The sequence below is a fragment of the Nicotiana tomentosiformis genome, chromosome 2 (genome assembly GCF_000390325.3).
Source record: "Nicotiana tomentosiformis chromosome 2, ASM39032v3, whole genome shotgun sequence".
Lineage (NCBI taxonomy): Eukaryota > Viridiplantae > Streptophyta > Magnoliopsida > Solanales > Solanaceae > Nicotiana > Nicotiana tomentosiformis.
This window is the reverse complement of record NC_090813.1, coordinates 90657102-90672524: the sequence shown is the minus strand read 5'-3', so window position 1 is coordinate 90672524 and position 15423 is coordinate 90657102. Positions and strand designations below refer to the sequence as shown.

General features: G+C 38.4%; 1 protein-coding gene across 1 annotated transcript; it reads right to left on the bottom strand.

Annotated features, from left to right (window-relative positions):
- Positions 1-5912: 5912 nt before the first annotated feature.
- LOC104098784 (chaperone protein ClpB3, chloroplastic) lies at positions 5913-12976 on the bottom strand. Its single transcript, XM_009605606.4, has 10 exons — positions 12545-12976; positions 11743-11961; positions 10066-10303; positions 9591-9786; positions 9379-9433; positions 9138-9288; positions 8572-8880; positions 7795-8060; positions 6705-7631; positions 5913-6537 (listed from the first exon to the last, which is right to left on the bottom strand). The coding sequence occupies exons 1-10, from the start codon at positions 12779-12781 to the stop codon at positions 6211-6213; spliced, it is 2925 nt and encodes a 974-aa protein (XP_009603901.1). The 5' UTR covers positions 12782-12976; the 3' UTR covers positions 5913-6210.
- Positions 12977-15423: the final 2447 nt, after the last annotated feature.

Here is a 15423-nt window from a genome sequence, read left to right as displayed (position 1 = left end):
CGTCGAACTTTGGTGTATACCTAGACAACCATAAGTCACACAACCAACCCTTAACCGTCTTTAGCTCTCATTGTTGTGTTCGTTTTAGCTATGAACACCGCCTGGTTTAATAAGTGCGTAGAGAATTGGACTTACAAAATTCTCCTTGAAGCGGCTAACACTTCACACTTACATAGGTGATTCCTAAACGTGTCATCCCGTAGCTACACTATTTGATATACCCCGTATCAAATTTAGAAATCATTAAAAAGCCTTAATGCTTTATCCTTGGTACTGAACATTATCTCATCACGAGAATGGACCAAACTTTTAGTTGACAATGTTGAACCATCAATAATGACTTTGTTTGATCTCCTTGAACCTAGATCTTGGGATCTCCAGTCTTCTAGGTAGAGTTACCTCCACAATGGCTTGTTCTCGGCCATAGTCCCATTCCTCTCGATGATTTCTCAACTACCTCTCTAGTTAGGCCTTTTGTAGGTGGATCCGATACATTATCGCTTGACTTTACATAGTCAATCGTGATAATTCCTCTAGAGAGTAATTGCCTAATGGTTTTATGTCTTCGTCGTATATATGACGAGATTTACCATTATACATCACGCTCCCAGCCCTTCCAATTGCAGCTTGAATATCGCAATGTATGCATATTGGTGCCAACGGTTTGGGCCAAAATGGAATGTCTTCCAAAAAATTTCGGAGCCATTCAGCTTCTTCACCGGCTTTATCTAAGGCTATGAATTCAGCTTCCATTGTAGAGCGGGCAATACAAGTTTGCTTGGACGACTTCCAAGATACCGCTCCTCCACCAATAGTGAATACATATCCACTTGTGGACTTAGAATCAGTTGAACCGGTGATCCAATTTGCATCATAATATCCCTCAATCACCGCAGGATATTTACTGTAGTGCAAAGCAAAGTCCTGGGTATGTTCTAAATATCCCAAAACTCGTTTCATTGCCATCCAATGAGATTGACCTGGATTGCTCGTGTATCGACTCAATTTGCTTATAGCACAAGCTATATCTGGTCGTGTACAATTCATGATATACATTAAGCATCCCAACACACGAGCATAATCCAATTGTGATATGCTTTGGCCTTTGTTCTTTGCTAATGCAAGATTCACGTCAATTGGAGTCTTTGCAACTTTAAACCCTAAGTGCTTGAATTTTCCAAGTACTGTCTTAAGATAATGAGATTCTGACAATGCCAGACCTTGAGGAGTCTTATTGATCTTAATCCCCAGAATTAAATCAGCAACTCCCAAGTCCTTCATATCAAACTTGCTAGTTAGCATACGCTTAGTCACATTTATGTTGGCAATGTCATTACTCATTATCAACATATCATCCACATATAAGCAAATAATGACTATGTGATTTGGAACATTTTTAATGTACACACATTTATCACATTCATTTATCTTAAAACCATTTGACAACATTGTTTGGTCAAATTTCGCATGCCATTATTTGGGTGCTTGTTTTAGTCCGTAAAGAGACTTAACAAGTCTACATGCCTTCTTTTCTTTACCAGGAACCACAAACCCTTCAGGTTATTCCATGTAGATTTCTTCCTCCAAGTCTCCATTTAAGAAGGCTGTCTTAACGTCCATTTGATGAATTTCAAGACCATAAACTGCAGCTAATGCCACTAACATTCGTATAGACGTAATTCTTGTAACCGGAGAGTATGTATCAAAATAATCAAGACCTTCTCGCTGTCTATACTCTTTGACTACAAGTCTTGCCTTATATTTATCAATAGTGCCATCATCTTTCATTTTCCTCTTAAAAATCCATTTAGAACCCAAAGGTTTATTTCCAGGAGGAAGATCAACCAATTCCCATGTATGGTTATTCAATATGGATTCTATTTCACTATTGACTGTCTCTTTCCAAAACAATGATTCCGAAGAAGACATAGCTTCTTTAAATGTTCGAGACTCATTTTCCAATAAGAAAGTCACAAAATCTGGTCCAAATGAAGTAGACGTTCTTTGACGTTTACTACGTCTTGGATCCTCCTGATTAAATATACTTTCTTTTGTTTCTTTCCGAGGTCGTTTAGATCCTTCACCAATCGACTCACATTTCTTGTTATACGGGTATATATTTTTAAGAATTCAGCATTATCTGATTCTATAACCGTATTATTATGAATGTCGGGATTTTCTGATTTATGAACCAGAAATTGTTATGCTTTACTCTTGGTCGCATATCCTATAAAAACACAATCAATGGTTTTCGGTCCTATTTTTACTCTTTTGGGTTTAGGAATTTGCACTTTTGCCAAACACCCCCACACTTTAAAATAATTCAAGTTGGGTTTTCTTCCTTTCCATTTTTCATATGGAATGGATTGTGTTTTGCTATGGGGTACACGATTTAGTGTCCGGTTAGCCGTAAGAACGGCTTCCCCCCACAAGTTCTGTGGCAAACCAGAACTTATCAACAATGAGTTCATCATCTCCTTTAATGAGCGATTCTTTCTTTCCGCAATCCCATTGGATTGGGGCGTGTAAGGGGAAGTTGTTTGATGAATTATTCCATATTCTAGACATATTTCTTCAAAAGGAGATTCATATTTGCCACCCCTATCACTTCTTATCATTTTAATTTTCTTGTTAAGTTGCGTTTCAACTTCATTTTTGTATTGCCTGAATGCATCTATTGCTTCATCTTTACTATTAAGTAAGTAAACATAGCAATATCGAGTATTGTCGTCAATAAAAGTTATGAAATACTTCTTTCCACCGCGAGATGGTATTGACTTCATGTCGCAAATATCTGTGTGAATTAAGTCTAAAGGATTTGAATTCCTTTCAACTGACTTATAAGGATGTTTAACATACTTAGATTCCACACATATTTGACATTTTGATTTGTCGCATTCAAACATAGGCAATACTTCCAAATTAATTATTTTTTGCAAGGTTTTATAATTGACATGACCCAAACGTATATGCCATAATTCATTTGACTCAAGTAAGTAAGAAGAAGCTGAAATTTTATTATTATTCTCAATAACCATTACATTCAGCTTGAAAAGGCCTTCAGTGAGGTAACTTTTTCCTACAAATATTTCATTCTTACTTATTACAACCTTATCGGATACAAAGACACACTTAAACCCATTCTTAACAAGAAGTCCAGCAGAGACTAAGTTCTTTCTAATCTCGGAAACATGAAGGACGTTGTTCAAGGTCACCACCTTACCAGAAGTCATTTTCATAAATATCTTTCCAGATCCTTCAATTTTTGCCGTTGCAGAATTTCCCATAGAAAGCGTCTCTTCGGGTCCAACAAGAGCATATGTAGCAAATGTTTCTCTAACAGCACAAACATGGCGAGTGGCTCCAGAATCAATCCACCACCCCTTAGGATTTCCTACCAGGTTGCATTCAGAAAGCATAGCACACAAGTCATCGATATCTTCGTGCTTTTCAACCATGTTTGCTTGACCCTTCTTCTTGTCTTTCTTTGGAGCATGACAATCTGCAGATCTGTGTCCAGCTTTTCCACAGTTGTAGCAATTTTCGTTGAACCGCTTCTTGCTTGGGTTGCTTTTCGGTCCATAAGCCTTCTTCCTCTTTCTATCCTCAATAATGTTTGCTCCCATTATTGTTGAGTTTCCACGTCCTTTCTTTTCAGCAGCTTTATTGTCCTCTTCGATTCTCAACCGAACAATGAGATCTTCAAGGGACATCTCCTTTCGTTTGTGTTTCAAGTAGTTTTTGAAGTCCTTCCACAAAGGAGGCAACTTTTCAATCATTGCTGCAACTTGGAACGCTTCATTGATGACAAGACCTTCAATGAAAATTCTGTTATTAGAAACAATATAATTAATACTTTCAACATTAGTATTAATTTGACTTATACCTTCAGCAAGGAAATCGTGAATAATCACTTGCAATTCTTGGACTTGGGTAATAACAGACTTGCTATCTACCATTTTATAGTCCAAAAATTTAGCGGCAATGAATTTCTTTAACCCGGCATCTTCCGTTTTGTATTTCCTTTCAAGCGCTATCCACAGTTGTTTTGACGTCTCCATATCACTATAGACGTTATACAGATTGTCCTCTAGTCCACTAAGAATGTAATTCTTGCATAGAAAATCAGAATGCTTCCACGACTCAGTCACGAGAAAGCGTTCATTTTCTGGAGTTTCGTCGGGCAGAATAGGAACATCTTCCGTAATGAACTTCTGCAGACTTAAAGTCGTCAAGTAGAAGAACATCATCTGCTGCCAGCGCTTGAAGTCAATCCCGAAAATTTTTTTGAGTTTTTCTGCCGGTGCCAATGCCGGTGTTGTTCGGCTTGTCGATACGTTGGCAGTTACCATAGGAACAGTCTGGTTCACGTTGTCATTCGTCATTTCTATAAAAGAATGACACAAACAAACGTTAAAATCACGTAGATTTTAATCTCCACTGGAGTAGAAAACCATACAGGTTTTAGTCTCCAGAAACAGTGAATATAACACAAATACAAAAAATATTAAATTCCTTAAACTTGTTATCTATCTGTATTTGTAAAATAATTACGGAGAAGATAAAATAACATAAATGTAAAAGAAACAGAATTTAATCCGAACCCACTGAATTCACAATATTTTCTTAAGGAATTTAATCCCCTCCTAGTACCCAAGGTTTTGGATTATTTTCTCCCAGGATAGAACGAATTACACACTGGTGTAGCGATACTTCAAACACCAATGTTTTAGCGAACACAAAGATCGGTAAAAAATCACACTTACTGATGCTTTGTTTGTAGTTAAAACAATGCAGAAGAAAGGAGGAGAAATAAAAAATTCGTATGGAAAATCTGAGAGAATGGACTGGTATTTATAGCCAATGTTGAGCTCAATCTGAAGAGGTGCAACTCTGTTAATATTCCGTTTACAAAAAATCGGATATTTAATAATAATTCTGTTAATATTTACTATTAACAAATAAATTTGGTCCAAAAAATTAATCAATTAATCATTTGACTGAATCCGAAGCCGAAATCGAAGCCGAAGCCGAGCGAGCGAGCGATGACGACGGCGCGAGGCTTGCCTTCTTCTTAACTCTTTAAGAGCTATAAGAAGTGCAATTGTATATATATACCCATCAAAATCTTTCCCTCTTCCAATATGGGACAATATCCCTTTGTCAAGGAGGGAAACTCAAATATTTTCAATTTCCCTCCATTTCTCATTCACCATCTTTTAAGCTACATTTAAGTTTAAAAACCCAACACGAATATCACGGCCCTCTATTCGTCATGTGTAACTGTTCACCATGTTTCCCGAGGTCTTAGAACTCGTTTTGGGTTCGGGGAGCGTCGCTTTATTATGCCCGATGATGAACACATCGTTCACCTTTCATGGATCTCGATACGAAGGGCTCCCAGCCTCAGTTTCAATCTCGTGCGTTCATGCCCTTCTTCTGTTTTCTTCACCGAGAAATCGGCGTATGCATTATCCTCGATTTTACCTGCATACACATGTCTCAATGGTAGGTATAAATAAATACCTATTTTCCTTTAAAATAGAAAAGGTAGCTATGAGAAATAATATTTTGAAATTGTTTTGGATTATAATAAATAGGGTGTAATAGTTTGCTATAGAAGGTAAAATTTCCTAAAGTTATCCGAAGATTATTTTATATATAGAACAAATCAAAAATTGCATTTACTATTTTTTCCTAATCCCTTCAACTAAATGTTTTATCATTTATGCGAAATCTTATACTAAAAATTATTTCTCCTCATCCCTCCGACCAAACAACCTTTGAAGCTAAATGCTCAGCTCCCGAACTCATTAGCTATATCATCTTTCGCATTAGAAATGGCACGAGCAAGCAGCTGCATGTTATGATGGTACTAAGAACACAGTACATGCATACAAGATAAGAGAGAGTGACATGGTAACTTCCTCATTTGTTAATTCATCTTGAAATTAATACATAAAACCTCCTATTATCTCACTTTTGAGGTCACCTCCACTCTTTAGCTAAAGATTGCACAATGCACGGGTAAACCGCCCTCAAATTTCTTCAAGCTAAGATGTTATATAAAAGACAAAAACTCAATATTATTCAAGTAGATGTATTAGCTATTCAAAGCCGTGAAAGACCTATATCCAAAATCTATAATACAAGCAAGCAGATCGTAGTGTGCATCGTCTATTTCCGAGTGAAAGATTCTTATGCGCAGCCTCATAGTTTCCGAGAGAAAGCTTCTTCGTTCTCTGCTGGAGAATCTGAACCAGATCCTGATCTTCTAAACACTAGCTTTTGCTGGGGAAGTTGTCCATTGGAGAATGCTGTGACCTCAGTGTCTATTAAAACAGTGTCCTCATCCTTGAAATCTCCTCTTAAGATTCCTTTGGCCAATTCATTCTCAATATTCTGCTGGATCACCCGCTTCACTGGCCGTGCTCCATAGTTGGGATCATATCCAAGACTTCCAAGCAGTTGAATAGCAGCATCGCTCACTTGAATCTTCATTTTGCGATCAGCTAATCTCTGCTGTACTCTCTCAAGCTGCAAGAACCCAAAAAACTTGACTCATTAATATCCCATGGATTCATTCAGAAACAGCATCAATTACGTACTCTACTATGAGATTCAATCATCTTTTTTCAGCATTGGCAAGCCAAGTATGTGCAAACTGAAGCAATCATATTTCAAGATTTTAAAGAGTAGGTTACCTGTAATCGCACAATGCTACTGATCTGGTTGCGATCAAGAGGCTGGAATACTATATATTCATCAACCCGATTCATGAATTCAGGACGGAATACTGCACGCGCAGCCTCCATCACCCTTTGCTTTATAGTTTGATAAGTTGTTTCCTTCGGCAAATCGTCATCATCCGTATTGAGGATATATTGTGAACCAACATTCGATGTCATGATGATAACAGTATTGGTGAAACTCACAGTCCGTCCTTGTGAGTCAGTCACCCTACCATCATCCAAGATTTGGAGGAACACATTAAATACATCTGCATGGGCTTTTTCGATTTCATCAAACAATATGACCGCATATGGTCTCCTGCGAACAATCTCCGTCAACTGCCCTCCTTCCTCATACCCGACATAACCAGGTGGAGCTCCGATCAATCTTGAAACTGCATGCTTCTCCATGTATTCACTCATATCAATGCGCACAAGTGCTTCTTCAGTATTGAACAAATAGTTAGCAAGCGCCTTAGCTAGCTCCGTCTTTCCAACTCCAGTGGGACCCATGAACATAAAGCTGGCAATAGGACGATGAGGATCTGAAAGTCCAGCGCGCGAGCGCTGAATTGCCTCTGCTACGGCTCTTACTGCTGGATCTTGACCAACAACACGTTTGTGTAGCTCTTCCTCCAGATGCAGCAGCTTTTCCCGCTCTGACTGTTGTAACTTAGAAACCGGAATTCCAGTCCACTTACTGACAATCTCCGCAATATCATTCCCAGTAACTTCTTCTCTCAGCATCGATTTTCCAGACTTCATATACTCATCTAGTTCTTTTTCTGCAGCTGCAAGTTGACGCTGCAAGGAGTTTAGACTCCCATACTTCAGTTCGGCAGCACGGTTAAGATCATATTCCCGCTCTGCTTGCTGGATCTCCAGATTTACCCTGTCAATCTGTTTTCAAGAAGGTTAATCAAGCACCACCCTGAATCTAATTCATTTACAAACTGCTCGTACAGCTTATTCAATTGATGGATCAGAATATGAGTGCATTTCCAATCAAAAGCATAACAAGTAAAAGACGCACTTGCTACATAAAGAGACTTCAGTTGCATACCTCTTCCTTAACCGACTGTATGCGAGTCATGACAGTTTTTTCATGCTCCCACTGCTCAGTCAGCTCTGCTTGTTTCTCCTTTAAAAGAGACAATTCAGCCTCCAGGCGGTTTAACCGATCTTTTGATGCTTTATCTGTATCATTAGTTAGAGATAGCCTCTCCATCTCCAACTTTAAAACTGAACGATTGATCTCATCAAGGGCTGTAGGTTTTGAGGTAATCTCCATTTTCAGTTTTGCAGCTGCCTCATCAACTAGATCAATAGCTGCATTTTGAGAACATCAGCACTTTTAGCACCAATAGTAAGAACAAGAAGCACAAGTATATTGGACACCACATTTTTGCAGGTCAATTGCGTGCACTTGGTGTATGCTTATTGCAGCAAGGAAAATAAAGCTGCTCAAATTGTATCTGTTCCTATAGTATTTTCAAGAGGCTATGTTCAAATGTCGTTAATTGATGTAAAAGCTTTATTTTATTTTTTTAATTTGATATAAGGGCAGTATTTTACTCTTGAAATAAGTGATAATCAGTAGTTAGACAGGAAATAGGATTCAAAATCCACAGGCAGGACCAAAACCTGCATATTGCAAGTTAAATCATGCAAATTCAAAGACGTTCCCTTTCTCGTATAATTGAAATCAAAACTACACAATAAAGTTATTGGAGCTTCAATTTTCTAGGTACCATGCCATAATAAAGTAGTTATACTATTAAAGGGAATAACAGCTAGCTCTTAGGAGAGCAGTTTCTCAGAAGTCGGATCTAGTTCTCACCTTTGTCAGGTAGAAAGCGTCCACTAATATAACGGTCTGAGAGAACTGCAGCATCAACAAGTGCAGTGTCTGAAATGCGGACCCCATGATGCAGCTCATATCTTTCACGCAGTCCACGAAGTATAGAGATGGTATTTTCAACCGTAGGCTGGTCAACATAAACTTGCTGAAAACGACGCTCCAGGGCAGGATCTTTCTCAATATATTTACGGTATTCATCCAAGGTAGTTGCACCAATACATCGTAATTCTCCTCGACCAAGCATCGGTTTCAAGAGATTCCCAGCATCCATTGCACCATTAGTGGCACCTGAAATAACCAAATAATTTTGTTTAGATTTGGATGAGCTCCAAATACAGAACGAAGAAGTCATAAAGATCTCAATAATGTAGCACGATATATAGGCCATTCGACATGGGCTGATAGACATTCATGCTTCCACTACCACAATGGAAAATAGCAATACAAGGACTCAAGGGAAGGAGAAAGACAACAAATATTAATTTTCAATCACATAACATATGTAGTAGCATTTTTTCATCGGGTGACGTTTCCTGAGAACATACCTGCCCCAACAACAGTATGTATCTCATCAATGAAAAGGATGATCTGCCCTTCGGAGTCTGTCACTTCCTTAAGCACAGCCTTTAGTCTGTCTTCGAATTCGCCACGGTATTTTGCACCAGCTATCAGCGCACCCATATCAAGAGATATCAACTGCACAGAGGAACCAGATAGGTTAATAAATCAAGATATTTCCTTTCATGAGTTCAGGTGAATGCAAAAGCAGATTTCTTGATCACTAACCCGTCGATTCATTAAAGCTTGAGGTACATCTCCTTGCACAATTCTCTGCGCAAGCCTATCAAGCAGGAAGAGGAGAACGTAAGTTATAAGCAATGGCTGCAGTATTCTTGAAAGATATAGCAAATAAAGACCAACAGACCGTGTAAATCGGAGTTTTAAATCAGATGCTTAGATTCCCTCTTCTATGTTTTCGGTAAGAAGTATAAACTTACCCTTCAGAGATTGCAGTTTTCCCAACTCCAGGCTCACCAATTAACACTGGGTTATTCTTTGTTCTCCTGGAGAGAATTTGTATGCATCTACGAATCTCATCATCTCTGCCTATAACTGGGTCAAGCTTTCCTGCTCTTGCCATTGCAGTTAGATCTTTTCCATATTTTTCTAGTGCTTCATACTTCCCCTCAGGATCTGCAAGAGTGTGTACACGAGATTTATTGTGGGAAATGGAAATGTACTGGGAAACTAGGATTGTAGTCAACTAAGAAGCTAATAGTGTAAACCCAGTCAAACCTTCGTATAAACATTCAGGACTACACTAGGAAGCAGCTCCATGTATCACATCCAAGGGAGAACACCCAAGTGTAATGGTCCATGAATGAGTTAACTACATTTTCTCTTACAATTACTACGAGTTTCACTTAAGCAATTAGTTGAAGTTCTCTGCTAATTGTGGAATGATCTCATTACCTTGATCAATAACATTTTGGCGCCCCCTTATGGATTGGATGGCATCTTTCAGTGTCTTCTGGGTAATCTGGAAATCAATAAACAATTGCTTCCCAAATCGTTTATCTTGTGCGAAGCCAAGCACCAAATGCTCAACTGACACAAAGGAATCATTGTACTCTTTCTTGAACTCTCTGGCTCTCTGTATCAGAGCTTCCAAATCCCGGCCTAACATAGAACCAGCTGACTCACCAAGAACCTGGCAAGATTTCAAAGCCAAGAAGAAAGATTCAGCTTGTTATTCGACTTCTATTAGAAGAGATCTCAAAAGACGTAAAGTAATATCTTAAAAGATTTAATTCGGGTGATTCGGCATCAATGGTTGTCGGGAACCTCCTCCAACATATTTGACCAATGATATGAAAAGTCAGTTGACCAAGCTACGATAGAATCTAATTTTAACTGCATATCACGAAGTAAATTTCCATACGTTCTACATCCATCAGAATCACATGGGTAAAGCTGTAAAACAACCGAGCTGAACAGAGTCCTAATTATTCTTTTTTGTAGGACGAAAAGGTAGAGATCCGAGGTTCTAGGTGTTCGAACTTAAGTCACAACAGTTAATAATTTAAAGTATTTAAAAAGTATTTAAGAAAATCGTGGTCAAAGAAAAACCTCTTTGACTATAATGCCACATAAAATAGAACAAAGGAAGTTGATATCACGCAAACTCATTTATAGCCAGTTAGGCTCCTTCTGTTAATTTTTCAACTAAATGGAAATAATCATTTTCCATTGAATCAATTAAGTTGGAGAAAAAATGAGGGCTCTTTTTTGGCTCCCGGGGCTTTGGTCCAGTGGTAAGAGCGCAATATGTGATGTATAGATTAGGCTCACGTCACAAAGTCAGACCCTGCAGCAGACATAAGTCTGGTATTTAAGTGGAAAAGGATAGAGGTGTAGATCCATTATCCATCAAGTTTCGAACCATGCACTAATGGCCCTCGAGAATTTCTTGGTTATAAGCTCTTCTAAGTTCGTCTCTTAAATGAGCAACGGTGAGGTCTCTAAGCTCATTTCTTTACATAATCGAGCTACAAAGAGAGCTCAACTCAACTAGTCTAACAATTACGTAAGCTTTCTTCTCAAGCTTGCCGATTCATTTTAGCTCCAAAAGTAGGCAATGACACATTCAGAACATTTAGAGAGTGATAGGGGCAAGATAATTAAAAAGCAAAAAAGGGACGTCCTCCACTAACTTCATTTGATTCTTTTTTTACTTCTCCCCTGAATCCATTCTCTTTAGAATTAACACTAATTACAATAACAATGTGTCCCATACTGAATTGAGTTGGAAAAGAAATTAACGTGCACAAAGTATATCATTAACTAAAATTTTGCCATAAAAACCTAGCATGCTTGAAAACGGGCACGTAGAACTAAAAGGTTCTCAGTCTATTTAAGATAGAATGACTGCTATTAACATGACAATGGCAGCTGGTAAGAGCAAGACTCTGAGCTAAACTCTACATGGATGGCAAACGAAGAAGACGCAAAGCGACATATTCTGACACATTTCCACTTCAATCCTGAAAAGACTAATTGCTATTGATACTTATACATTAAATAATTTCTAAGCAGGAGTGGTGGACATGGCATATGATTAGCAGAATATTGAGTTGATCTAAAGCATACCTTTGGTTGGCGTTGAATAAATCTGTCGGTAGCCTCTAAAAGCCGGGTATTATCTACACCTGCCTTGGAGAATATACGACGAGCCAGTCCATTCTTCTGCTCCAACAGTGCCTTCATCAAGTGCTCAGTCTCTACTATTTGATGCTTGTTCTCCTTCGCTATTTCTGGCGATGAAACAATTGCTTGCCATGCCATTTCAGTAAATTCTTGCTGAGTAATCTGCCATCACGTAACCAATTAATTGGATCGAGTCCAGAATAATACTCAAATCAAACAATTACACCTCAATTCAAATCAGTCAAGGTCAGCTATATAATCCTTCATACCATTCCGCTTTATTTAGGTCCATTCCATTCCAAATCAAATAATTGCCTGTCTCAATTAAGGGTTCTGTAAATAGCCTTACATAGTTTAATCTCAACTGACTGGTATTGCTATATGAATCCTTTGCTTACAGCTCATTGATTCCAAGAGATTTTAGGGGGAATAGGTCTATATGGCTATATGGATATGTCGCACACATTTTCCAAACAAGTTTCTCACTCTTCATTCCCAAAAGGCCCAAACACACAACACACACACGCAGAGGCTCCCAGATAGAAAAAAGAGCAAACGCAAAGAGCTCACATTCACATAAATTTAGTTCAAAACTCTAAACATATAGCTCATACCATAAGTGCCACTTTTTTCACACTTTGACATTACTTTGTATATAAAAAAATTAGTAGCTTTTAATCATCGAGGTAAAATTCAAAATAGAACTAGAAGTAAAAATGCACAAGTACAGGAATAAGTTGGTTACCTTTCCACTCGAAGCATCACAACGTACGGTAAACCTGGAGCTTTTGGACAGCTTCTCAGTTTTTCTAGTGAAGAACACATCTTTTCTCTTCAATTTCAACGAATTAAACTGCTTGGGAACTCGAGATTTGCCAGAGAAGTTCACCGACGGAGAAGAAAAAAGAGTTATTCGGCTTGAAGAATTGGAAGAAGAAGGAACGCAAAGTTGAACGCCGGAAATTGACGTCACTGTTGACATTATCGTTCAATTCCGGTAAACAAAATCTGCTGCACCGGTGATTTTATTCACTCAACGTCACGAGAAGACGAGAAGTTTGCAGTGGATAGGGGGAGTTTATGGTAATTAAGGAAAAAGTGAGGGACTTTGCGTGAGAATATAATAAAGTGGAGCCGTGGTAGGGAGCCAATGTCGAGTGTTCTCGTAGGTTCCAGCAACAAAATTATAAAAGGGAAGTATGTGGAGAGGACTGAAGTTTTGAAGCTAGAGCGTTCAGGAACGTGCGAGAGAGAGCGCGTCAGTTATGTTCATACACCTGGCACATTTGATGGTAATCCGGGGGGCCCACGGGCGACATGTAGGATCCAGTCATCAGCTTCTCCGTTCAACTACACTGTTCTAGTCTACCAATTTTTATATATGAATTTATGAAAAAAGAAGAAAAAGTGTACGGTGTACCAATTTCTAGTTTTATAAGAAATAAAAAATGCGATAATTTCTGAAAAAAGATTTTCTTGGAGAATTGTTTGTGAAAGAAATATTGACTGTGTACAGCTATTGTGATCAAGAGTTTAAGACAATTCTCCATCGTGATTAAAAAAGCTCTAACCCAACAAGTTCTTTTTTTTTAAAAGAAAGTTTTTCAGAATTTTTTAAAGATCTCCTCGGTCCAAACACTCTATTAAGAAATGGGATAAAATTGGAACTAATTAGAGTTAATTAGTGGTTGTGGAGAAAAAAAAAAATTCATACGGGCTCTAATGAGGAAGAGAAAGTACAAAAATTTATTCGCATCCATCAACCTAATAAATACATGACACGTGTTTTTAAATTCAATTGTTATTCTAAACATTAGTTCATAACTTAATCACGATAATTTAGTATAATTTTTACTAGAGAGAAATGTTTGACCCAAAATTAAGATTCAGGTTTAACCAATTATATTTAAGTAAAATAGAGTCGATCTTAACTAATATTAATATCTGAAAGACAAGATTATCAATTTTGTGGCAGATAGTATATATATTTAACCGAATGTCAATAGATGTGAGCAACACTAACAATATTCAATGATCCAAAAAGGTGGAAGATAACATTAAATAAGTAATAAATAATAATGAATGACATTTAAGTAAATAAGAACGTGTGAGTCACCCGAAAAGGGGTGGGATCTGTGAATATTCTTTCTGACAATGATGAATGATTGATGAGCCTTTGAACATTCAGGTTGTTCTTGGATCAAGTGGAAAGGTTAGACAGGAATCTTAGTAAAAAGGTTATTTTCGTATGCTTGCAATATGGCAAGATTTTCTCTATAAAGTCAATGTGTTTTCTTACAAGTGAATATCTTATGCCCCTTATCATTGTGTCTCTTTCTATTTATAGGGAACATATTCCTAAAAACCCTAATAGTACAGGTACAGAGAATATCTACTTGAATATTCTCTTTTGTGTCATATCCTAAAGTTAGCCGTTATAACTTTGTCTAAGATGCTCGACCTCGACCTTGATATGCGATGACTTCTCGACCTTGATCTTCGCTGACTCTTCGACCACATTGCTTCAAGGACCACTTCGACCTTGGGTGGATCTTTGTTGAAGTCGTAATGATGACACGTGGCAGTTTGTGAATGCCTCCTTTGTTAACATGGTTTGATCATATCAGAGATAATTTTTGACCCATACAGTTAGCCCATCCGCTTATTGAGGTTGTCCTCGCAGGTGAGCTTAATGAGCAGATAATGTTGTTTTCGGTCGAACTTATAGAGTAAGTTGCAAGAGCCGTAAACATCATGTCGAACAGGCAACGTGGCCCTCTGTGGGCCTCATATTTCAAATACATCAGGTTACATGGGCGATTTGTTGGAGTTATCATGTCCAAGGGTTAGAGTAACGTCATGACATTATGCATCAATATGACGCATATTCCCGATACGTTGCTTCGATTAGTGCGTGACCCTTGATTGGATCTGCTATTTCGATTCCAGTGCCAATTATGACGAGTCATTTTCGGGTCTAGTTCCATGATCTCTATAAATAGAGGCTCTTGAACTTGAATTTGAAGTTTGTTTCTTCTAAATTTTCAGAGCACCAACCTTCTTCTCTGCATTTTTCTTCTCTGAACTTCCTTTCCTCATTTTGTTGTTCTTCTTTATCACTTTGCATCATGTCCAACTTACCCTCACATGCCGGAGAAGGGAGTCACATTGCTCCCTTGGCAGTTGTGTTTCCTTCCCATGGGGAGGGTGTTTCTGCCATTGTTGAGGATGAAGCATTCCCGTTAGTGGAGGAAATAATCCACGTCAATCCCGACGTTAGGTCTGATCTCGCCCGATCATCGGAAGTTGCACCTGAGATTTTCTTATCGACAATGACGCCTAAAGAATTGGCGGAACTCAAGTCCAAGTTCGGCCTTCCAAATCACGTCAAACTGATCCCGGTTGGTGGGGACTTGGTACAGGTTCATCACCCTGGATACTATGCTATGTACACATATCCCTTTCTTATCGGCTATTCTTTCCCCCTCCTTCCATTGGTGGAGGAATTCTGCCATCATTACGGCGTCTGTCCTGCTCAGCTTGCGCCATACATCTACAAGATTATTCGAATGCTAACCAAATTTGCCGAGCTGGGCGGGGTCGAAAAGATGCTGCAGCACTTGG